Below are 24,851 nucleotides of genomic sequence, written 5' to 3' on the forward strand. Positions count from 1 at the left end.
CCACCCCACTTTGGGTTGCCACCGCAATTTTGGTCACCGCCCCCTTTTGGAACTCCACCCCTTTTTGGGTTACCACTCCAATTTGGGTCACCGCCCCCTTTTGGGACTCCACCCCTTTTTTGGGTTACCACTCCAATTTGGGTCACCGCCCCCTTTTGGGTCACCGCCCCCTTTTGGGATTTCCCCATGTCCGTCCTGCAGAACCTCTTAGGCCACAGTTCACACAGTACAGTTTGTCTTTTAACGATACCACACAAGTCTTTGCTGGCACCACCACAGCTCCTGCTGTCACTGATCACCGGCACCTCCGGCTGCTGTTCACACACATACACAGCGGCTGGAGTCACTGCAGCTCCTGCTGCGCCATCTTCGTGGACTCACCGATCCACCGGAAGCCGCTTGTCACCTTCGTAACCCCGCCGGGTTACTGGAAGCCGCTTGTCACCCTCAAAGATAAAAAAGCCACAAACGTGCGCCCATAGGGCCTTACCAGTGCAGGTATAATGGGTTATGCAGCAATAATACAGGGTACTCACCCTTAATAGTTGTGTAAAGCCACAACTACTGTATCCGCTTAGTCATATGCAATAAAGCTGCAGCAAGATGGTGTAGACAGACAGCGTCTGCTACCAATGCTCCCAGGAAAAACACCAGGTCCCTGTGCTGCGAGACCTTCGTGACCCCTCTGAGCCACAGCAATCTGCCTTGCAAAAAAACCTTCCTGACTGCTCTGAGCCACAGCAATCTGCCTTCAGGTTTTGCAGAGGAAAAGAGAAAAAAAAAACAACACATGCACAGTCTCTCACATGTCCTGTCCGTGTGCTGTTCAGGACGTACCGTCTCCACCTGAGAACGTCCAACACACAGGGCACACCGGGTGCTATTCAGGGAGCCGACCCTCCTCCCAGGGTTTCCCAACACACCGGCCTCACCAGGTCCAGGGGCTCAGCGAGTGCTCTTCAGGATATTCGTCTCCGCCTGAGACTGCCCAACACACACCTCACCAGGTCCAAGGTCATACCACGTGATCCAGGGATCCGATTCCTCTCACAGAACCTCCCAACACTGACCCTCCAGGACCTTGCTCACTGAACCCTCCAGGAACACAGTCTTTACCACTGACCCAGGTCAGTGCAACACAGACTCCTGTCTGTTACCTACTGGTGTCAGCCCCACAGTTTCCCGGACGCCTCTTCTCCTCAGAGGTATCCCACAAATATTCATAGTCACTTTCTCTGACCTTGGTCAGTATTACTCACGGTTGTCAGACCGTCTGCTCTCCTGGCTCAGAACCGCCAGCACTGCCCCACGTGCTTCTGGGAATCGCTGCCCGCAGTCTGTCACCAATTGTAGGGATGTGACTCGCTCAGGTGCAGCGGGAGACAATCATGAGGCAGGTTTTTCCCAAAGTTCATGAGGTTTATTTGCTCCATAAACCATAAATCGGCGTATCACCAAAATAGCCTCTAGCTTAGGCACAAAAGAACATAAGCGTCCGTGGCTTCAGACTCGGACCGAGAGTCTCAGCACATGCTGGGAGGTGTAGTCCTCCCCATATACAACCTCTGTAGTGTCCCGCCTGGACACATGGAAGTCTGTCCACACTCAGACAGACTCCCTCCACTCTGTCTCTCACATGTGCCAAACACCTCAATTACATAGCCCTGTAACCACACCCACAGGTGATCACATGGCTATGACATCACTAAAGGTTGTATAGACACACACAGGCTTCCCTGACACAGTGTAACAGAAAGATCAGCAGTACCTCTGCTGATCAATACACCCTGGAGCCTACATCCCAAGGCCACCCACCTTGAGACCCATAATGGTCATTTAGGACCCTGCTCCTGTTACCACACTGAATGTGCCTGTACACCCGTCCTGGGACACCCACACAGCGCCCCCTAGCTGACATAGTGGTCACTACACCACAGGGTTAAAAGAAAAAAATGTTTTACTACTTCTCCCTAATTTTCGTAGCGCCTGTAAGGGCATTCCCCTAATCCCTGCTGGTCTTAGTTTCATAGTCCTGTCCTTGACACACTGGACATGGTTTCTCGGCTGATCACTGGCCTCAGCTAATGATTTTCTGACTGGGCACTTCTGGCATGTCACAGACGTCAGCAGAGACCATGGGTGACACCAAGTTGGGAACCAAAATGGAATCAAGGAGTATTATCTCTCTTTAATATTTCTACCCAGTTTGAGGTATTGTAGCAATAAGTTTTTATTCCCCGTTGCACCCCTTTAACGCTTCGTAACAGGAAGAAGAAACCGCAGCCATAAACATCTACGTCATGAAGTTAGTTTGCGTGGAATCTTTTCAATTTATTACAATGAAAGAAAAGCAAATTTGAGATCAATGATGGGCATTCACTGAATAAGATGTAGGAACCTGGCACAAAGTATATGAATGAAAGGCAACACAAGGCTGCAGATGTAACAAAGCTCAGTGCATTGCATGTTCGCGCACCTCGTACTCAGGCCAGGGGCACACGATCCGGAAGTAGCCTTGCTTTGGACGCAGAGCATGTTCGCTGCTTCCAAAGCGCTGCCGTTTATTGAACACCGGTGAATCCGAATGTGTCCACTGAACCTTGTGGATTGAACCGCGGTGTCCAATATATTTGTATGGATGTGATTTCTCGCATCTCCGAAGGAGAAATGGACATGCTGTGGTCTGGAAAGACACACCGCATGTCCGTCTCTGCAGGTGATTCGTGGGCATCTGTGGATGCATAGTGGACATGGGATTTCTTGAAATCCCATCCACTATGCTGTAACATCCGACGTCCAACCTGCAGCAACTCCGGATTATGTGCACATACCCTCAGGCCTAAGGGAAGCCACAGATAAAATGTACAGGTACACTGTACAAAATGATAATTCCAGATTTTCTACATGTGCGTGAATATAACACCTGGTGGCTTACAGAAGTGATGGTATTTTGCACCTTTTTTCGGTACTATATGTATAGATGAATGAATGAGTAATTTTGCCTCTCTCCTACAGGAAATGGATGAACACATGCGGAGCATGCTTCATCACCGGGAACTGGAGAATTTACAGGGCAGGTAATACTTACATTTTGGCTTTAAATTCCTCTGATCTGGCACCATTTCATGTATGCCACCTGTTGTGATTTGTATTAAAGAGGCGTGAAATAGCCAGCAACGTCTATATGCTAGAAATCTCACATGCTTCCATGGGCAGAACAGCTGGCGCCCATTATCAACTTCATGCCCTCCAGAAATGTCTTTAGTGCAGGGGTTCACTGCCTGGAAATATCCAGTCAACTATTCAGTTTGTCATCGCACGTCCTACACACGTTCTCCCAATATGAAGACATCGGAGCATTTGTCATATTCTCATATAAAAGAGACGCGGGACATATAAGGACTTCCTAATCCATCCACAACATTATAGTACAGACTGTGTGTAGATACATACATCATTAAACCCCTTATCTCTTGTAAATTAAAGACATAAGGGTTATTCACGTTATTCATTTCAATCAATATGAGCTGTAGCGTATCACTGGACTCTATGGACTACTAATCCTCTTATCTTTGCCTCCAGCTTTGGCAGTCACTTGCCTGCTGAAGGACAATACCATAAGCATTTTATTGATGCCTCTCACTAAGATATGTTCCCACATGCATCCTCACCTGTCTAAATGTACCATACTACTGCACCTGAGTTTGTTCAATCCACGTGAAAAGGAGCCCAGTTTGCACTTGTCCAGAGCTCGGCAAACTGTGGCTAGCGGGCCACATCCGGCCCTCTGGCTGTTCCGTTCCGCCCTGCGGACTGAGACAGCTGGAGGGCTGAAATCATGCCCTTGCCTGGCGTCCGTCCGCTGTCACCGCTATCCGCATCCTTGGGATGCAGACAGTAGTGAATACATTAGCAGGAGTACGGAGCCGCCAGATCCTTTTTCCACCAATCAGTTTGTGCGACTGAGCCACCTGATGTGCCACTTCATCGCGACAGCTGTGCGGAAAGTCATTGCATCGGGGAAATGGGAGCAAGGGGGAAGTATTTGCTTTTTTGTTTGTATGGGATGTTTGGATATACAGCTGTGGCAAAAATTAAGAGATCACTGCAAAATTTTCAGTTAGTCTGATTTTTCTCTTTATAGGTATGTTAGAAACTACTGACAACATGTCTTCGAATTTCCAAGCACTAAATTTTGTATTTATTTTCAGAAAATGAGAAATGGTCAAAATGGCAAAAAAATGCAGTGCTTGCAGACCTCAAATAATGCTAAGAAAACAAGTTCATAATCATTTAGAAACAACAATACTAATGTTTTACCTCAGGAAGAGTTCAGAAATCAATATTTTGTGGAATAACCATGATTTTTAATTGCAGCTTTCATGCGTCTTGGCATGCTTTCCACCAGTCTTTCACACTGCTTTTGGGTGACCTTATGCCACTCCTAGTACAAATATTTAAGCAGTTCTTCTTTGTTTGATGGCTTGTGACTATCCATCTTCATCTTGATTACATTCCAGAGGTTTTCAATGGGGTTCATGTCTGGAGATTGGGCTGGTCATGACAGGGATTTTATGTGGTGGTCCTTTATCCACACATTGATTGACCTGGCTGTGTGGCATGGCGCATTGTCCTGCTGGAAAAAAAACAGTCCTCAGAGTTGGGGAACATTGCCTGAGCAGAAGGAATCTACTGTTTTTCCAGGATAACCTTGTATGCGGGCTTGATTCATACATCTTTCGCAAAGATTGACCTGCCCAATTCCAGCCTTGCTGAAGCATCACCGATCCTTCACCAAATTTCACAGTGGGTGCAAGACACTGTGGCTTGTACCCCTCTCCAGGTCTCCGTCTAACCATTAGGCGACCAAGTGTTGGGCAAAGCTGAAAATTAGACTCATTAGAGAAGATTACCTTACTCCAATCATAGAATCATAGAATCGTAGAGTTGGAAGGGACCTCCTGGGCCATCTGGTCCAACCCCCTGCTCAAAGCAGGATTCGCTAAATCATCCCAGTCAGATGTCTGTCCAGCCTCTGTTTGAAGACTTCCATTGAAGGAGAACTCGCCACTTCTCGTGAGAGCCTGTTCCACTCATTGATTACTCTAACTGTCAAAAAGTTTTTTCTAATATCTAATCTGTGTCTCCTCCCATTCAGTTTCATCCCATTGCTTCTAGTCTTTCCTTGTGCAAATGAGAATAAAGTTGATCCTTCTACAATGTGACAGCCCTTTAGATATTTGTAGACAGCTATTAAGTCTCCTCTCAGTCTTTTCTTTTGCAAACTAAACATTCCCAAATCCTGCAACCTTTCCTCATAAGACAGGGTTTGCAGACCGGTCACCATTCTGGTCGCTCTTTTCTGAACTTGCTCCAGTTTGTTGATGTCTTTTTTAAAATGTGGTGCCCAAAACTGGACACAATATTCCAGATGAGGTCTGACCAAAGAGGAGTAGAGGGAAATAATGACTTCACGTGATCTAGACTGTATGCTTCTGTTAATACATCCTAGAATTGCATTTGCCTTTTTTGCTGCTGCATCACACTGTTGACTCATATTCAGTCTGTGATCTATTAGTATACCCAAGTCTTTTTCACATGTGCTGTCACTTAGCCCTATTCCTCCCATTCTATATATGCTTTTTTCATTTTTATTGCCCAGATGTAGTACTTTGCATTTCTCCCTGTTAAAAACCATTCTGTTAGTTGCTGCCCACTTCTCCAGTTTATTTAAATTTTTGAATCCTCTCTCTCTCTTCTCTAGTATTAGCTATCCCTCCTAGCTTTGTGTCATCAGCAAATTTAATCAGTTTACCCTCAATTCCTTCATCTAAATCGTTGATAAAGATGTTGAACAATACAGGGCCCAGGACAGAGCCCTGTGGTACCCCACTTGAGACATTCTTCCAACTGGATGTGCAGCCATTTACGACCACTCTTTGGGTCCGATCACTAAGCCAGTTATGAATCCACCTAACAGTTGCCTTGTCCATTCCATACTTAGTCATTTTTTCAATAAGGATTGTATGAGAGACTTTGTCAAATGCTTTGCTCAAGTCAAGATATACTATATCTACAGCATTTCCTTGATCCACCCAATCAGTGATACCGTCATAGAAGGAAATTAAGTTAGTCTGACATGACTTATTAGTTACAAACCCATGCTGACTCTGTTTAATCACTTCATTCTTATCCAGGTATTGACATACATGTTGTTTAATAATTTGTTCAAAGATCTTTCCTGGTATAGTCCTCTGTGGTCCAATCCTTATGGTCTTTGGCAAACATCAGCCTGGCTCTGCTTTGCTTCTCTTTGATGAAAGGCTTTCTTCTAGCTTTACATGACTTGAGCCCTGCCTCTAGGAGCCTGTTTCAAACTGTTCTTGCCGTGCAATTCACCCCAGCTGCCATTTGCCATTCCTTTTGTAGGTCACTTGATGTCATCTTGTGGTTACTAAGTATAAGATGACGGTCATCCGGGTCAGTGGAGAGTCTGTAGCTTTGTTGTCCCCAATGTCTGCTTCTTGACCTTGTTGTAATGGACTGGAGGCAACATGACGCTTACTGTATCCCTAGCAAGTAAAGCCAGAATTGAGCCCTTCTTTTCCTCACTCAAGACTTTTCTTTTCAACTCCTTTGACATGGTTAAAAGTTATTTTGTCATTCCTATCACTTTTGGGATATTACTAGCACTTGTTTTGCCATCCAGCTTGTCCTATTGCAAGAGGATTGTGAACACCACAAAAGGGTTTTTTATTCTTTCCTTCTTTAAATAAGATTTGGTTCAGGTGATCACCTAATCAGAAGCACAGTAAAGGGAATCTGTCACCCCATTTTAACCCTATCAGCTGCGGCCACCGCCATCAGGGGCTTATCTAAAGCATTCTGTAATGCTGTAGGTAAGCCCTCGATGTAACCTGAAAGATAAGAAAAAAGAGTTAAGGTCCCGTTACATTTAGCGATGCACCAGCGATCCCGACAACGATACGACCCGGTCAGGATCGCTGGTGCCAAACAGGCAGATCTCACCAGCGACGCTTGGCGGTCGTTACTTACCTGTCACACGCAGCGATGATGACTTCTTCCACCTGCGTCCATGCGTCACTCGTCGGCGCCAGTGGGACTCCAGCGAGAAGAAAACGGCCCACGACTTTCTCGCGCGATCAGCGATATCCAGCGGGGGGGCCCGGTCGGAGGTAAGTGTCACATGTAGCGATATCGCTAGCGATATCGCTGTTGCGTCACAAAATCGGTGACGCTTTAGCGATATCGCTATGTGTAAAAGGCCTTTTAGATTATACTGACCCCCAACTTCATGCGATAATGTCCTCCTCCTTGCTTCTCCCTCGGCTCCGGCGCAGGCGTGCTTAATCTGCCCTCTTTAGGGCAGAGCAGAGTACTGCAGTGCGCAGGCGCTGGACCTCTCTGACCTTTCCCGGTGCCTGCGCTCTGCAGTACTTTACTCTGCCCTCAACAGGGCAGATAAAGTACGCGTGTGCAGGAGCCGATGGAGAAGCAAGAAGGGGGAGATTATCGTATGAAGATGGGAGGAGCCGGACCGTGACACCCACCGCACCCTACCATGCCCCCCGGTGAGTATAATCTAACAAATTTTTCTTATCTTTCAGGTTTCATCGGGGGCTTATCTACAGCATTACAGAGCTGTATATAGGAGTTACGTGGGGTCTCTCATTGTATTTTGGATGTTGTTTGTTTTTTCTTGTTTTTAATGTATCTTTATATGTTGTTTTTTGGTAAGACCTTTAACATATTAAATATTAAAGGTTGTGTTTTAGGTCCCAAGTCTCCTAGGTTCTTAGGCAATGAGTATGCTCATACGTAGCTGGTAATAATCTCACTGTGATCACACCGATACAAGAAAGCAGGAGTCTGGCAATGACTGATAACCGATATCTGCAAAACCTGCTATCACTGTCTTTTTTTTTTTTTTTTCTCTCAATGCTTCAGGAGTAAAAAAAATTTGGATGCATTAAAATCTAACCGTTCAGCTCCTTTCTGATGAGAGAAGGATGACATTGGGGATCAGCCGGTAACCTTCTCTTTAGGAAGCGTGGATAAATTTGCCTTCTGTGCGCAGATGCAGCCACCATTTGTGCCCCTGCAGCTGTTGGTGCCCCCACACAGAATTAGCCTCCTGCACCATAATGCCTTTTTTGCTGTAGCCATGCTCTACGTGTTGGATACTAGATAAGCATTCTCATCATTTGCTCCAACGCTGGAGTGTCTCCATTCCCATCCTGCTTTTCAGCTGTCCAGGCTCTGGTTACTGCCGTGTGATTGGTCACTCTCCCACCCCCCTTGGACCCTTTCCAAACTTGGGAGGTGTGAGTGCTATGCTAGAAATAAAAGTGATGCGCGCGTCAGAAGTGGCTCACAGCAGCTGCCACCATGCTCGGGCTACAGGGCTGGGGTCACTAGCTCTGTAAGCCCACCTCCCCTGTCCCTTCTCCCTTCTTCTATGCTGTGTCCCCTCTGTGGGCACGATTTTCAGTACAACAATTAAAGAAGATCTTTTTTTAATTTCTTTACTTTTTTTTTAAAGCTTTGCCTCTTAATTGTTGGAGAAAATCTATCCTAACTGTTCTTTACTTGTAATTTACTCCTTAAGTGGATGGTCGCGGAATAATCTTTCTCTGTGCCAGAAGTTTTCTCACAGCCATTGCAATTGTTCAAAGAGACCCTGCCTGTAGAGGAGACACAGCATAGCCAGCAATGCCTGTCGGAAGAATTGAGTGCCCTCCTTCTGCTTCTCTCCCTAGAGACTGTAGCCATGAGTGCCGAGTCTGCAGGGTGTCAGTGGTGGGCCTATCAACCTATGCCAAGCACATCTCTAGCCAGCTACATAAAGATAACATCAATGCCCTGGAAAAGGAAGAAGACAAGGAGGAGGCGGAGGAAGAATACTTTGACAAGGAACTTATCCAACTCATTAATAAAAGGAAGGAACAAAGTCGGTAAGTTCCTTTATTCTTATCACTGTTTGCACTTGGTCTTTTATTTGCACCTATATTGCTAATGGGATCGAAAATGAAATAGCCTGCTTCTTCACTTCACATTTTGCTAGCCGAGCTGTGTGACACGGAGGAACTTTCAGGCTTCAAATGTTTCCCCACCAACTCCATGACTGCTGTGCGAGCTCTATGAGCAAGCCAATGTGCGCTTTTTATTTATACGCTGGGGTCTATTTCTCCAACTATATCTGAAGTGACTGCTGTAAAAGAAATGCTCTCCTCTACAACGTAGCAGCAATATAAAACATGCGCTCTGACCAACATTAAGGTGCAAATTATTTTTTATAGGGTCAAATTTTTAAGGTGTTGGCTAATATTTAAAAATAAAATTGGCCTGCACCTTTTAATTTTTGCTTCTTTGACTAATGCACAGTGACCAAATTATTAAAGAGCACCTAATCTTTTTTTATTGATTTCTCATATTTAGCATTCACTTGAATTGCCTGCAGACCTGAAGTGATTTTGCAGAGCCTTTGGAATACACATGTATGCTCATTTCAGCCGAGAGCCAAGTGTTCATGTGTTAAGGATAGCAGGGGAAAAAGCTGCCGCCAGACACCTGCAGCAGCCTATTACATGTGAGAGCCAAGCAAAGTGTCAGTCAGGTGGAAATTCAGTCAGGAGACTGATGCATATATATAAGCCCCCCCGACTGTTTGCATAAAATGTGATATTCATCAGATGACGGACATTTCTGCTGAAAATGTCGGGTGCGGCCAATTGAATGCTGTGATAAAAGGGAAATATAGCATTTTGAATTCTTCACAACTTAGAAACACCAACATTATCCTCTATGCATATGTGACCATAAAGCAAAAGGTAAGAAGAAGAAAAAGCTTTACACACGGCCAAATAACTAATTAAAATATAGATAATTTTATTGACAACATAGTATGAAAACAAGGTAAAAAGTGAGGAAAAAAATACTACTGGTGCAGACACAAATAGGTGGCTACACCTGGAAAAGTGATTACCCTTGAAAGCAGGGGTCTCCTTGGTATAAATAAATTCAGCTAAGACAAGCAGTAAATGGTAATCACCAAAATACACATGTATGCATATATTTCTTATGTTAGTATGTTTATTTTGGTGAATAATTGTCTTTTAGTGCTGGTGTTAGCTGAATTTATTTATACCAAGGAGACCCCTGTTTTTAAGGGTAATCACTTTTCCGGGTGTATCCACCTATTTGTCTGTACCAGTGGTATTCACTTTTTACCTTGTTTTTATACTATGTTATCAATAAAATTATCTATATTTTAATTGGTTATTTGGACAGATGTAAAGCTTGTTCTCTTGAGTTCTTCACAATTTAGTAAAAGATAGGCGGCACTCACCCTAGGTATCTTAAAATGCTGTATTCAATGCAAAAAATGCAGCTCACAGGAGACCCCGATGGTGCGTAACTCAGGTGATGGCCATTTTTGCACTGGCATGCGCTTCGTCAGGCCAGATGAAGCATACCTCATGGCGAAACGGTCGTTGCATATGTTAAATACCAGCATAGTCTCCCATGATGGGCACTTTTTGCATGAAATAAAGCAATTTGAAGTTGCCAAGGGTCAGAGCTGCCTTTCTTTTACTATATTGAGTATTATTTGCTTCATAATATACTTTTGACTAGGCCCCATTGAAGGGATATACATATACAGAGGACGTATTATGCACGGTGTCATTAAAATAAGAAGGCCGCTCAGGTTATAGTTCGTCCATATATTCTCTCTAGCTTATTTAGCATTGTGTTTCTTGCCTTTTTCTCAATTTATACTGTATGTATGAATGAATATGAGTGTTTAACACTTCTTTTTTTTTTTTTTTTTTAAATTCTTGTTACATTTAATCTCTGCAAAGGCAATGAAATAAGATTTTGTCCACAATGCAGAATCTTTTATATGTGTGACAAACGCTAGTAGTGCTTCAGTTCCTTTTATCAACTGCTTATTTTCCTCTTTTACATGTGTAATATTAGGCAAGAGGAGACCCACGACTCCTCCAAAGGACCGGATGCTGATATATATCAAAGGAGAAGAGATGACCGTCTTTCATATCAAGAGATAGACCAACAAGAGTGGCTGCGAGATCCATCAGATAGGAACTGGCAGTGGCAAAATGACTGCTTCAGTAATTCAAGACAGGGTTTTCTTCATCCTGCTTTAAACCACAATCCTAATAGACATCTCAGTAATCCGAGGGGGAGAAGTGGTTGGCACATAAACAATCCTCCAAATCGACATTTGAACCATGTTAATGTTGGAGGCTCTTGGCACTCAAACGCAGGGGGGGCAACCAGCTGGCACCAAAGAAACACAGGTAGAAATTTTCATTGGTTTCAAGAAAGCAATGGAAGTTTTCCCAATCAGCATCCTAGAAACTGTGGTGGAAACTGGCAACCTAATTCTTACAATGGTAACCAGTGGAACTTCGGTGGTAATATTGATGCGTTTCCTCAAGGAAGAAACAGACCACCAAGGCACTGTGACACTGTTCAGGAAAAGGATCCGAGGTGGAACTCAAAAACGTGTTCATCCAGCGATTTCTGTAACGAACGATTTAAGTGGAAAAAAGTTGAAACTAAAGCTAGCAACAGCACATCTTTCCCAAATTCTAGTGTAAGCCCTTCTAAAAATATAGACTTCTCCAAGAGGAACACTTCAAAAATTAAAAATAGTTTGACAAACTCTTATGTCAACCCTACGAAAATTGCAGATGACTTTACAAGTGATGAACACATAGAAGACAACTTTTTGGGGTTTAAAATGTCAGAGAGTTTAGACTTGTCCTCCAAAAGCTCTGAGAAGAGCAATAACTCTTTGAGAGAGAAACCCCATCGATGGTCTCCGTACCCTTCACAAAAAGTTTCAGAGATTCAACCAGTAACTCCACAGTCCATTGACAAGAATCGAGTCGATCAGTCACTGAAATCCAAACATTTTGAGACTGGAGTACTAAAGACAGCCCAAATATCAGGAGCCAAAAATGTGCCTGATCCCAGTCCTGAACTGTCAGAAGGAAAGAAAACGGACCACAGTGAGTTTAAGAGTTATCGCATTCCATCACTGAAACCCCCACTACGTAACATATCTGATGTAAAAACCTCTTCTCTGAAAAGAGATCAGAAGAACCCGTTAAAAGGTGTAAAACTGGCGACTTCTACTATATCTGGGGAGAGACAGAATCGATTAAGTGCCCTTAATTTAGAAACCATTAGGTCTAATTCTTACATATCCAAGTTACGAAGCGCATCAAAAAATACAAAAACTAATCATGAGACCCAAGATCCAATCAAGAAAGAACCATTAGAAGCTTTTAGTGAAGTACTGCGCAGAGCTAAAGAGATGCTACATAGTAGTCGGTCAATTCAGAGTCCATACGTGCCATGTATGGGCGACCCTAGCAATCAAAACACCGTAAAAGCCGAGATGTCTACAGATTCCTCCCCGACTGCTATTTCCTTGAATGATGCCTTAGAAGATGTGAGTGATGATGACTTGTTCTGTTGTGGGTCAAAAATAGCTACAGCTGATAGGTCCAACTTCTTTTATGTAGCAGATGAGTACTTAAAATCTACCGAACACTCTCCTTCTAATAGTTCTTTTGCTCCATTGGAAGAAAAGTCTACTATTTCACACAATGACCCCGAGTCTCGTGACAGTGACGAGAACAGAAATCTTCATCTTTGTCAAGACTTCCAGGATAATGACAATTTGGAAAACGTTTCCGATCTTGAACTTCAAAAAGGTGCTACACATTCGGCCAACACAATTTTACCAGAATTAAGCAAGCTGGGACTTCCTGTTTCCCTACAGCGAGATCTCACAAGACACATCAGTTCGCGAAGTAAAGTCGGATCGCAACTCCCTGAACCCAACCTCAACAGTGCACGACGCATCAGAAATGTGAGTGGTCATCGTAGGAGTGAGATTGACAAGGATTCAGGTCTTAAACCAACCCTAAGGCAAATTCTGAATGCTTCGAGACGGAATATAAATTGGGACCAGGTCATCCAGCATGTGACCAAGAAGAGGCAGGAGCTTGGCAAAGGTTTGCCTAGGTGGGTATAAGAAGCATGGGGATCAACACTACAAAGCAGGGCAGACTAGTAATTTTGTAATTCAAATTGAACCCTTGCAACAAAGAATAATCCTCACTAGTTCCCTTGGAAAGCAATAGTGTAGTACATGCCAACATTAGGAGGGGGGACCTGACATGTCCAGAAACGCTGTTTACTTTGGGTATTCTGCAGGTAAATGGCATTTAAATCCTGTGTAGCCGGCATTCAGGAGATGCAACCACAGGGAGGAAATTAAGTTTTTGGTTCTGGTCATCGGCACAACAGCTCCCTATCCAATGAGTGCACTGTTATCACTCCCCAGCACTTTGACAGCTCGCTCTACATTGTGTGTGCTTTGTGTATAGTTAGCTGTCAACCAGTGTGGTGGGAAGTGACTACAGCAGCTGCTGGGAGAATAAAACTTCATTTTTTTTTCCCCTGTAACTGCTGCTCCAGTAAGCCAGCTATACGGGGATTTACCTACAGATTACCACTCCTATCTGCAGGTAAATAGAGTATCTAGACATGTTAGATTCCATTTTAAGTACACAGATGACATTATGTCCAACAGTCTTGCTGCTTTATTTCAATGCTTCTTATATATAATATCCTTGAATAGAAGGGTCTACAATTAACAAATGGGCCAATCGCAACCAACATACCACCTTTAAACCACAATTACCTATCTGTCTATTCAGGGGTGAGATTCAAACTTTAAATCCGTTCCCTCTTTGCTTGTGAGGAACCACTCCACCTTTTTGGGACCACACCTGTTTAGTCAACCCTTTCTCATTCATATAATGAAAGTAATGGTAACCAAAATTAAGGCAAATTTTTCTTTTTCTGCAGCAAATGCAGATGTGACCTGCCGTCTTATGTATCACCATAGATAACACAATGATAACGCCAGATAATATAGTAGATGTTACTCATATTTGCCAACTTTTCAGATCTGCCCATAGGGATGCCTAAGAAGGTGGCGCACCTAGTCCGCCATGGCAACATTTTGGGGACAAACTTGTCTCACTCTTGAAGGTCACAGTTTTGTTTTTTTCCAGACCTTAACTATTTATATTTCCCTTGCTACCTTAAAAATCAAAAGTAACAATAACCGAAATTAAAGGCACATTTCCCTGGCATCTGTAGTTCTATGTAACACCACAGATAACATACTGATACCTTTTTGAGTACATATAATGTAAGGCTATGTGCACACATAGCGGAACTCTCGCAGAAGTTACAGCGAGAATTCCGGAATTCTATTCCGCGGGAAAAACGCATATTAAATTCCCGCAATTTTCTCGAGGAAAAACTAGCGATTTGCAAGCGTAATTAGCTTGCAGAATGCTAGCGTTTTCCAAGCGATCTGTAGCATCGCTTGGAGAACTGATTGACAGGTTGGTCACACTCGTTACTATTGAGGCTGCCTATGCAGCATCAGTAGTAAAAAGATCTAATGTTAAAAATAATATTAAAAAAATAAAAAATGGTGTTATATTCACCTTCCAGCGTCCCGCGCAGCCTTCCCGGGCCTCAGCGATGCTTCCGTTCCCAGTAATGCCTTGCGAGACCTTTGATGACGTCGCGGTCTCGCAATGAATAGGGACCGCTACATTATCGCGAGACCGCGACGTCATCAAAGGTCTCGCAAGGCATTACTGGGAACGGAAGCATCGCTGAGGCCCGGGAAGGCTGCGCTGGACGCCGGAAGGTGAATATAACACCATTTTTTATTCTATTTTTTACAGGGATATGGTACCCACAGCCCGGAGGACAGTCTCCTCTCCGCAAATGTTCTGCTTACTTTTCGCATGGTGGGCACAGCCACATGCGGGAAGTAAGCGGAACAATGCAATCCTATGGGTGCGGGGTCGCCGCGATTCCGCAAAATAATGAGCATGAGCATGCTGCGTATTTTTCCGCAATGCGATTCCGCCGTGGGAAAATCCACATTAGCACAGCATTGTGGAATTCCATAGGATTGCATTGGATGCTGTTTTTTTGCGTTTTCGCGGCAAAATCGCTCGTTACAAAACGCCACGAAAGCGCAAAAAAAAGCGACATGTGAACGCAGCCTCAGAGATGTTAGGACTGCAGATAGCACATGGTGATAACGGAGTACAGATAATGTAGTATATGTTATTTGTAGTGTTACATAGGACTGCAGATAACGCTGGCAAAAGATTATACAGATGGTATCACTGATACCTGCAGTCCTATGCATCACTACACATCTGAGTGCAGAAAATGTAGATGTTACCTGCAGTTGTGGATGGTAGCCCCATATACATACATAGTGGTATAGACACAGGCGCTCTGTAAATCATGTGTGTAGTATTGAACATAATTCCAGTGGCTTTCTCACTCTTCTTAGTCATTCACTATCCTTTTTCTTGTGCCTCCATCCCAGACCGCAATGACCACTACCATCCCAAATACATCATTGCAGGATGGAACCCATAGACCTATTTAGCTTTTCCCCCCAAATCCCTTCCCTCTATCTATGACATAATCATTTCCCAATCAATCGCACAAGTGCTCAGTAGTGGGTACTTGGGTTGTCGGACAATCATCACCACGTGGTCTGTCGCCAGTATTCTGTGGAAGTCGGTGTGCCGGTCAGTACTCTTCTGTCCGTGATCTACTGTTGTACTGGCCATACATCTAGCGTTGGTACATCAGCAGGTCACCGGACTATTCATGTGTATAGCCTAGAGGGCATTACTGTGCAGGTCTTTTCATTCTCTACCATATCTCAATGCTGGTATCGGAGTCCTAGCCGGCAATCAGAGACGTGTATACACATCCATGTTTCTCTGATTGGTGCTTAGGATTCCGGTACTAGAGAATGAGAAGGCCTGCACAGTTATGCCCTCTAGGCTCTGCACATGAGCAGAGTCATGTTAACCTGTTGATATATTAGCACGCGGTGTAAGGTTACTATTTCAACCGTGCAAGAAACGTCCCGACACATTCTGCTCGAGGAATGCTTATTCTTAGCCAAAACTTTACACCATTTTCTCTACTGTACGGAAAGTTAAAATAAAGAAGCAAAACTATTGGACATGCTGGCATTATCTCTTTGCCTCTGAAAAGCTTATTGACTGCCACAGGTACAGTTTAGTTAAATAATTTGGGTCTTGCTGGATTAAACTATATGTCCTACCATGGATTGCATGGCCCCATTATTTAGAATCGACAGGCCTTGTTGTTAGCTGATGGACTTATTGGTCATCGGTCATCAGCAACAAAGCCAATTCTTGGCTATATGACTATTTTAATGACTACATCCAGTTTTATAGTCAGAACTTTAAAGAGTTGTCTCATCAGTTATAGCCATCAGGGTGGTCTCCCTTTCGTCCTGGGTCCCTTTTGCAGCAAACAGATGACTTTGCAGTGGCCAGTCAGACATTTCGTTTTTTAGGAGATTTTATATAGCTTGCTTTCTACCAAAAACGGGGCCAGGCTTGTCCACAGGCTCCTTCCTTGTATGGTAACTTTGTCTTTTTGGAGACATCCACCATTCTGATTGCGGCTGCTCTGGTCAATCAGTTGGGTCCCAATGTTGTATTTCCATAGCAAAATGTGTAACTTGCCGGGGGAAGCCTGTGACTGACTAGTTACTCTAGAAGGAAGTGTCGTATTATATGGCAGCTATTCTGAATAGTGCTACGGAATATGTTGGCGCTATAGAAATAAAATTATTATTATAAGTGGCTGTCCATGTAATAGAAGCAGAGCTCAGTTTGGTCCCATAGAGAGGTGCCTTGAGCGGTGCTACCTCTCTTCTATGATGTCAGTATGTACTAATATAATTCTTATCTATCACAGCTTGTAGACAAGTGCCCCTGTTTGTGGGGGAATAAAGCACTTGTTTCAGAAACTTTGCTGATTTTTTTTTTTTTTTCTCTTCCTGGTTAAGGTTTGGTATAGAAATGGTAGCACAGGTCCAAAGCGAACAAGAAGGTCTTGACTTTGATGAAGAATCAGACTTGGGGTTTGAAAGCTACCATTGGGAAGCAATCACTACAAGTCCCCTGAGTTCATTACGGAAGCGGAGCCTCTCTGAAAGCAGTGTTATTGTGGAAAAGGCCTCGGTTTTTGCCGTTTTTAACAGTCCTAGCACTGAATCATGTGGGGAACCAAGCAATCCAACCCCACAACCAACACAATCAGCAACTGGACAAGCAGTGTCCCCTGATTTCTCACTACCTAGAAAGCAGGAAGAGGAACAAGACAATCTCATGACATCTCCTGCTGTGGACACTACAGAACTTTCTAACCCAGCAATTACGGAAACCTCACAAAGTCAGAGGAGCAATGTGGAAACCTGTGTGGCCTCAGACAGCTTGCGCATGTGTCAGAACGTTAGAGAAGATATGGTTCTCAGTGCTGCAACCTTTCTAGAAGCCATTAATGCTGATGGAGCCACTGATAGCTGCACATCCGGCACTGAGCAGTATGATGGTCCTGGAGTTGGAAAGAAAAGAAGGGCCACTGGGGTAAGATGTGTGCGCTTGATCACTTAGTTAAGTTTTCTCTGGCGCATCAGGAGGTGAGCAGTGCTGACCATTTTCATTCGACAAATCCCTACTTGGGCCAGTGCATGATCGTCTGGTATTGTGCTCCCATCTAATTCTTAATAAATAGGCACGTATTGTTTATGCATCCTATCATGCACGCCTCCTGGTAGTCATCTGTCAATGTAACATCAGTGCTGCTCACCCATTGATGCAGAGGTGAGCAATGGCAGAGAACACCTTTAAATTTTGTCTAAAGGGAGTCATGTCGGAATTTGTAACCCACCAAAACTGCTGATACCACTAGATAGGTAACCTGTAAAGCAAGTAACATAAAAGTAGCCTGATGGTCATACTACATGCTTGTATTTCTCCTTCGTCTCATTGGGGGACACAGAGACTGTGGGTGTGTGCTTCTGCCGTCTGGAGGCCGACACTAAGTGTACAAAAAAAGAGTTAGCTCCTCCTCCGCCGCATACACCCTCGCCCCTAGGCCGGGCGTAACTCAGTTTTTGCTTAGTGTCTGATGGAGGCACACGCAGTCTGGAGCTCCAGACTAGATTTTTTTTTTTTTTTCTTCTTTCCTTTTTTTCTATGAAGATAAGACAGGGGCGACGGATCCTATAGAGAGGATCCGATCTCCCCAAATCATCAACGGGCGACCACGTGTGAGTAACCCTCCACGTGTCCTCTCCCGCACCGAGGGACACATCTGGGACTTTTTGCCAGACAACTATTTTTTAAAAGAGGGGCAACGCGTCCTGATAAGAGGATTCGGTTTCCCCATAACTTCATCAGGCGAGCACGTGTGAGCAGAACCAGGGGTCAGCCTCCACGTTGTTCCTCTCCTACAACAACAATGTATGGAGGCCCCTTCCACCCCTTGGTAGTGAGTCCAGGGGCTGAATTGGAGGCGCAGGTACAGGGGGAAGAAGCCGGTACCAGAAGGGAGTGGGACCCTGCCGGTGGGTGAGTGTAACTCCGTTTGGAGAACCGCACTGGTTGTCAGGGAAGGGGTTACCCTCCTCCTCCTTCTACCCTGCCTTCAGCCTGTGCAAGTATGTCTGCCAAAGGGAAAGCTCACTCTTTCCTTTACGCGGTTTGCGTGTCCTGTGGGGTCAGGCTGCCAAAGGCACAGGCGGGTAAATATTGTGAAGCCTGCGGGTCGGAGCGCGCCCAGGAGCCCCCCACTGTTTCTGAACCCAGGGGTCAGGACCCCCCGGAATGGGCGGTGTCCTTATCGCATTCTATGCTGTCCCTCACAAGGGCAATTGAATCCCTTCAAGGCCCGGGCAGGAACAAGGATGGTGGTCTGCCAGCGGAAGAGAGCTCGTCCTCGTCTCAGGACCCTCCAACTATTAGAGGTCGCTCCAGTACCAGGCAAGCTCATATCAAAAGGGCTCGTTCCCCGTCGGCCGGGCCCTCCGGGGCTTCGGCGGCGGGTATTAGGGCATCCCGTTCCCCGTCGCTGAGCTCAGGGAGCGATCAGGATGAAGGAGAGGAGGAGGAGGCCTGGAATCTAGAAAGCCTGGGGTTCCAGGACTCGGTGGACAGTCTCATTGAGGCAGTCAACCAGACATTAGAGATCGAGGACGAGGTGCCCACAGCCTCAGGTCACAAGGTCTCTTTCAAGAAATCCAGGCGACCACATAGAAGGTTTGCCACGCATCCGGAGTTTGAGGAGCTAGTCCAGAAACATAGAGAACACCCGGATAAGCGTTTTGCAATGCAAAAAGCGCTGCAAGCAAAGTATCCGTTTCCTCCTGAGCTCCATAAGGGTTGGGTAGAGTCGCCAGTAGTGGACCCACCGGTATCACGTTTAGCATCAAGATCGCTATTGTCGATACCCAGTGTTTCTTCTATAAAGGACCCAACTGATCGCCTCATGGACGGGCTTGCCCGCTCGGTATATGAGGCAGCAGGGTCGGCTCTGGCCCCCTCCTTTGCGGAAACTTGGGTGGCTAAAGCCATGGTTTCGTGGGGGGACGCTCTGTATAAGGCCCTCCAAGACAGGGATCTGCCCGCGGAGGTCTTGGAGGTGGCAAATCAGATATCAGGAGCGAGTGATTATCTTGTCAGCGCTTCACTGGACGCGGCCGAGTGTTCGGCCGTTGCGGCAGCGAATGCGATCGCCATTAGGCGTGCATTATGGCTGAGGCTGTGGAAAGCGGATTCTATCTCTAAAAAATCCTTAACCTCATTGCCTTTTCAGGGCAATCGGCTGTTCGGTGAGAAGCTGGACAAGCTTATCTCAGAAGCCACAGGGGGGAAAAGTAGTTTCCTCCCGCAGCAGAGAAGTTGCCCGGCATTCAGGCAAACGCAGAGGCGTTTTCGACCCTTTCATAGCCCCTGGGGGGGGACTTCGGCCAGGGCATACTCCTCCGCAAACGATGGCCAGAGTAGGGAAAAGCAAGCCTCTTACAGGGCCAATCCGCTGGGTAGAGGCCGAGGCCGTTTGCCCAGAGCGAGGGGGGCCAGGTCCCAAAAACCTCCAGCTAAATGACTGGAGGCGCTCCGTACCTACGGACGACAGAGTGGGCGGACGCCTACTAGGGTTCAGCCACGTTTGGGTCGCAGTGACACGCGACACTTGGGTGGCAGAACTAATATCGTCCGGGTACAAGATAGAGTTTGTCGGACGGCCACCACAGCGATTCTTCCGTTCCCGACTTTCCAAGACAGATTCGCAGGCGGAGAGTTTGTTACAGGCTATAAAGACGCTACAGCGCAAAGGGGTCATCGCCCCAGTGCCGCAGGGCGAAGAGTCGCAGGGGTTTTACTCCAATCTGTTTTCGGTCCCCAAAAAAGACGGGACTGTGAGGCCAGTACTGGATCTAAAGATCCTGAACAGATTCATCAGGGTCAGGCGATTCCGGATGGAGTCCCTCCGCTCGATCATTGCAGCCATGGATCCAGGGGAATTCCTAGCCTCGATCGATGTGCAGGATGCATATCTGCATATTCCGATATTTCCCCCACACCAGAGGTTCCTGCGTTTTGCGATCGGAGGACGTCATTTCCAATTTGTGGCTCTGCCCTTCGGCTTAGCCACTGCCCCCAGAGTCTTTACAAAGATAATGGCGGTGGTTATGGCCATCCTGCATGCACGGGGCATATCGGTGTTACCTTACCTGGACGACCTTTTGGTAAAAGGGCCGTCGTTTCAGGAGTGCCAGGACAATGTCAGTATCACTCTGGATACCCTGGCCCGTCTGGGCTGGTTGATCAATCGGAGCAAGTCGTCCTTGGTTCCAGCCCAAAAAATCGTGTTCCTAGGCATGATTTTCGACACCTCCCGGGGGCTGGTGATCCTCCCTCAGGACAAGGCGCAAAAAATCAAGCAAGGGGTACGGAACCTTCTACAGCCGGGCACCAGATCCATCCGGTACGGCATGAGTGTGTTGGGCAGAATGGTGGCGGCGATGGAAGCAATCCCGTTTGCCCAGTTCCATCTCCGTCCGCTTCAGCATGCGCTCTTGACAGCATGGGACCGGAGGCTGCTGTCTCTCAGTCATCGGTGCAAGTTGTCTCCGCTGGTACGAGGTTCACTCCGGTGGTGGACTCGCGACTCGTCTCTGGTCCAGGGGAAACCCTTTCCCCCGGAACAATGGTTGGTGGTGACGACCGATGCAAGCCTGCAAGGTTGGGGAGCAGTTTTCCAGAGTCACATAGCTCAGGGGCGGTGGTCCGTTCAGGAGATAGTTCTCCCGATCAACATTCTGGAGATACGGGCAATACGATTGGCCCTGCAACATTTCCAGTGTTTCCTGAGACACCGGCCGGTGCGCATCCAGTCGGACAATGCTACAGCAGTAGCATATGTCAACCATCAAGGGGGCACGCGCAGCCAGGCAGCCATGCGCGAGGTCGGACTGGTACTGCGTTGGGCAGAGAAGAACCGCGTGGTAATTTCAGCGGTGCACATTCCAGGAGTCGAAAACTGGGCGGCAGATTTTCTCAGCCGACAGGGGGTCGCGGCAGGGGAATGGTCCCTGCACCCCGAGATCTTTCAGCAGATCTGCCAACGGTGGGGGACACCAGACGTGGACCTTATGGCATCCAGAGAGAATGCCAAAGTACAAAGGTTTGTCGCTCGATCCCTCGATCCGCAGGCAATCGCAGCAGACGCTCTGGTGCTCCCGTGGAGCCAGTTTCGTCTCCCGTACTTGTTCCCCCCGCTGCCGCTGCTTCCAAGAGTTATCAGGAAAATAAGGAGAGAGAAGGTTCCAGCAATTCTGCTGGCCCCAGACTGGCCCCGGCGGACCTGGTATGCAGATCTGGTCCAACTAGTGGTGGACGTACCCTGGCGTCTTCCAGATCGGCCGGACTTACTGTCCCAAGGGCCGATCTGCCATCCGAACTTAGGGGCCCTGTGTTTGACGGCGTGGCCATTGAATCTTGGCTGTTAACACAGGCAGGATTCAGACGCGATGTGGCGGCCACGATGGTGAGTGCCCGAAAGCCTTCCTCGGCGAGAGTATATCATCGAACTTGGGAAGTTTTTTTCCGTTGGTGTAGGGATCGTGAAGTGGCTCCTCTGGTTTTTTCGATCCCCAACGTACTGGCTTTTCTACAGGCAGGGCTGGACGCAGGGTTGGCTCCGAGTTCGCTCAGAACGCAAATCTCGGCCCTGTCGGTGCTTTTCCAACGAAAAGTCGCTTCCGTCTGGCAGGTTAGGACGTTTATGCAGGGGGTCGCACATTTAGTACCCCCCTATAAGGCGCCGACGGAATCATGGGACCTGAACTTGGTGCTCAGGGTCCTTCAGGAGGCTCCTTTCGAACCATTGCAAGAGGTCTCCTTACCTTACCTGTCCAGAAAGGTCGTTTTTCTAGTAGCTATAACGTCTATTAGGCGGGTTTCGGAATTGGCGGCCTTATCTTGTAAACCGCCGTTCCTGACCTTTTATAAAGATAAGGTAGTTTTAAGGCCAGCTCCTCCCTTCTTGCCGAAGGTTGTGTCTGCATTTCATATCAACGAAGACATTGTCTTACCCTCGTTTTGCCCGGCACCGGTGCACAGGGTAGAGAAGGATTTGCACACCCTGGATCTGGTAAGAGCTCTTAGAAGGTATGTGACAAGGACAGCGCCATTCCGCCAGACAGACTCTCTATTCGTGGTTCCAGAGGGGCGGCGGAAGGGGCTCGCTGCGTCCAGAGCGACTTTGGCCAGATGGGTTCGCCTGACGGTCCAAGAAGCTTATCAAATCAGTGGCACGCCGGTTCCGGCAGGGATCAAGGCTCACTCGGCACGGGCAGTGGGTGCCTCATGGGCACTGCGACACCAGGCTTCAGCGGAGCAGGTATGCAAAGCAGCTACCTGGTCCAGTTTGCATACGTTTGTCAAACATTATAACGTACATACCCAGGCATCCTCGGATGCAAGCCTGGGAAGAAAGATTCTCCAGGCAGCAGTTGCGCACCTCTAAATCAGGGGCGCAAATTAGCATGGATTGGGTGAGCTAAGATCCCGCCCAGAGGACTGCTTTAGAACGTCCCACAGTCTCTGTGTCCCCCAATGAGACGAAGGAGAAACATGGATTTTTGTGAGTACTCACCGTAAAATCCTTTTCTCCGAGACGCTCATTGGGGGACACAGCACCCACCCTATCAGCCAGTTGGCATTTACTTATTTTGAGTTATACAAATCCTTGTACAAAGTTTAGGGTGGCCCCCTTTTTCAGACATATAGTTTTCTTGCCTGAGTTTAAGGCGCGTTCTCCTACTGCTTATGCACTAAACTGAGTTACGCCCGGCCTAGGGGCGAGGGTGTATGCGGCGGAGGAGGAGCTAACTCTTTTTTTGTACACTTAGTGTCGGCCTCCAGACGGCAGAAGCACACACCCACAGTCTCTGTGTCCCCCAATGAGCGTCTCGGAGAAAAGGATTTTACGGTGAGTACTCACAAAAATCCATGTTTCTGCACAAAGTGTTTGTCAGGGACCAGATTGGAGGCATCATTCAGAGGGAAGGTGTTTGGTGAGCGTTTAGTGCACAAGCCCAAAAAACTGCACAGTAGTCAAATCCCCAAGTTACGTTGTGTCTTGTTGCAAAGGTTTTTTGTTTTGTTTTTTTTTTTTTAAAAGACATCTGCGCTAACTTTACCTATCATCTGGTGCCTTAAAGACAACTGGAGACCGATTTGGCAATTTCACACAATGAATGCAAGTTTCCTTTATCTAAGGCATTCAGCATCTTCATTATGTGAGGTTTTCCTATTTAAAGGAATGTCAGCAGGTTTTTACTATCCAATATGAGAGCAGTATAATGTAGGGCTGGACACCCTGATTTCAGCGATGTCACTTGGCTGCTCGCTGCAGTTTTAATATAATCTCTGTTTTATTTGCCGCAAATCTCACCCACACTACCTATTGGCAGCTTTCTGTGTACACTGTGCATAGGCAGAAAGCTGCCAATCAGTGGTGGTGGGCAGGGTTATATAGAGCTCATGGATATGGAAGACTATATGGCAGTAAGTTTTCTAGTCCTCTAGTGATAATCTCCTGATAAAACTGATTTTTGTCAAAACTACAGCAAGCAGCCCAGTACATGACATATTGCTGGAATCAGGGTCTCTACCCCTACATTATGCTGCTGGCAAATTAATTTAAAACATTTGACCTCCCTAATGAGCCCGTCGCCTTGGCACTGCAGCATTGCCCTTCCTTCTGTATAGTGAAATGTTATTTGAGCTTTCCCCAGACAATTTACAGTTAATGAAAACAGTTTTCGCTCTTACAGAATGATCTTGGTCATCAATCCATTTGCTTGCTTTGTTTAGGATGGTTCCTGCCCTGAAACCTCAAATCTTGAAAGACACACTAAAAGAAGAAAAATCCGTGGAAGGAAAGGTAAGAAATTAATCTGCTGGGTGATCAAAAAGCACTTCCATCTAGTAGCAGCTCAGAATATTTCCATGAAAGGATTAGGATCAGTTTAATTTCTGGTTAATTTTTTTTTTTTTTTTTTGAGCGATGTGCTTAGTCTATACTGCTATTACTATTCCTGCAGAGCGTTCCCAGGTGGATCAGCTACTAAACATCTCCTTACGAGAAGAAGAGCTGAGCAATTCACTCCAGTGTGTGGACGACAACCTTCTACAGGCTCGAGCTGCTCTACAAGCCACTTACATGGAAGTCCAGAGGCTGATGGTGCTAAAACATCAGGTATGTCTGCAGCATATCGCGACCTACTGCAGAGGAACATAGTGATTAATTCCCATTTTGAGACTGCAATGAAAGAATATACC

General features: G+C 46.3%; 1 protein-coding gene across 2 annotated transcripts in view; it reads left to right on the top strand.

Annotated features, from left to right (window-relative positions):
- Positions 1 to 24,851, top strand: part of ZNF106 (zinc finger protein 106) — a 118,024-nt gene that overhangs the window by 35,188 nt on the left and 57,985 nt on the right. For both annotated transcript variants that reach the window (XM_073554175.1, XM_073554176.1), the window contains exons 3-8: positions 3,016 to 3,077; positions 8,781 to 8,975; positions 11,002 to 13,083; positions 17,006 to 17,585; positions 24,384 to 24,453; positions 24,614 to 24,768. In XM_073554175.1, the coding sequence (XP_073410276.1) occupies positions 3,016 to 3,077; positions 8,781 to 8,975; positions 11,002 to 13,083; positions 17,006 to 17,585; positions 24,384 to 24,453; positions 24,614 to 24,768 (3,144 nt within the window). The remainder of the gene's footprint in view (positions 1 to 3,015; positions 3,078 to 8,780; positions 8,976 to 11,001; positions 13,084 to 17,005; positions 17,586 to 24,383; positions 24,454 to 24,613; positions 24,769 to 24,851) is intronic.

This window comes from Dendrobates tinctorius, unplaced genomic scaffold (assembly GCF_039654945.1).
Source record: "Dendrobates tinctorius isolate UK_male_01 unplaced genomic scaffold, ASM3965494v1 ptg000208l, whole genome shotgun sequence".
NCBI classification, from domain to species: domain Eukaryota; kingdom Metazoa; phylum Chordata; class Amphibia; order Anura; family Dendrobatidae; genus Dendrobates; species Dendrobates tinctorius.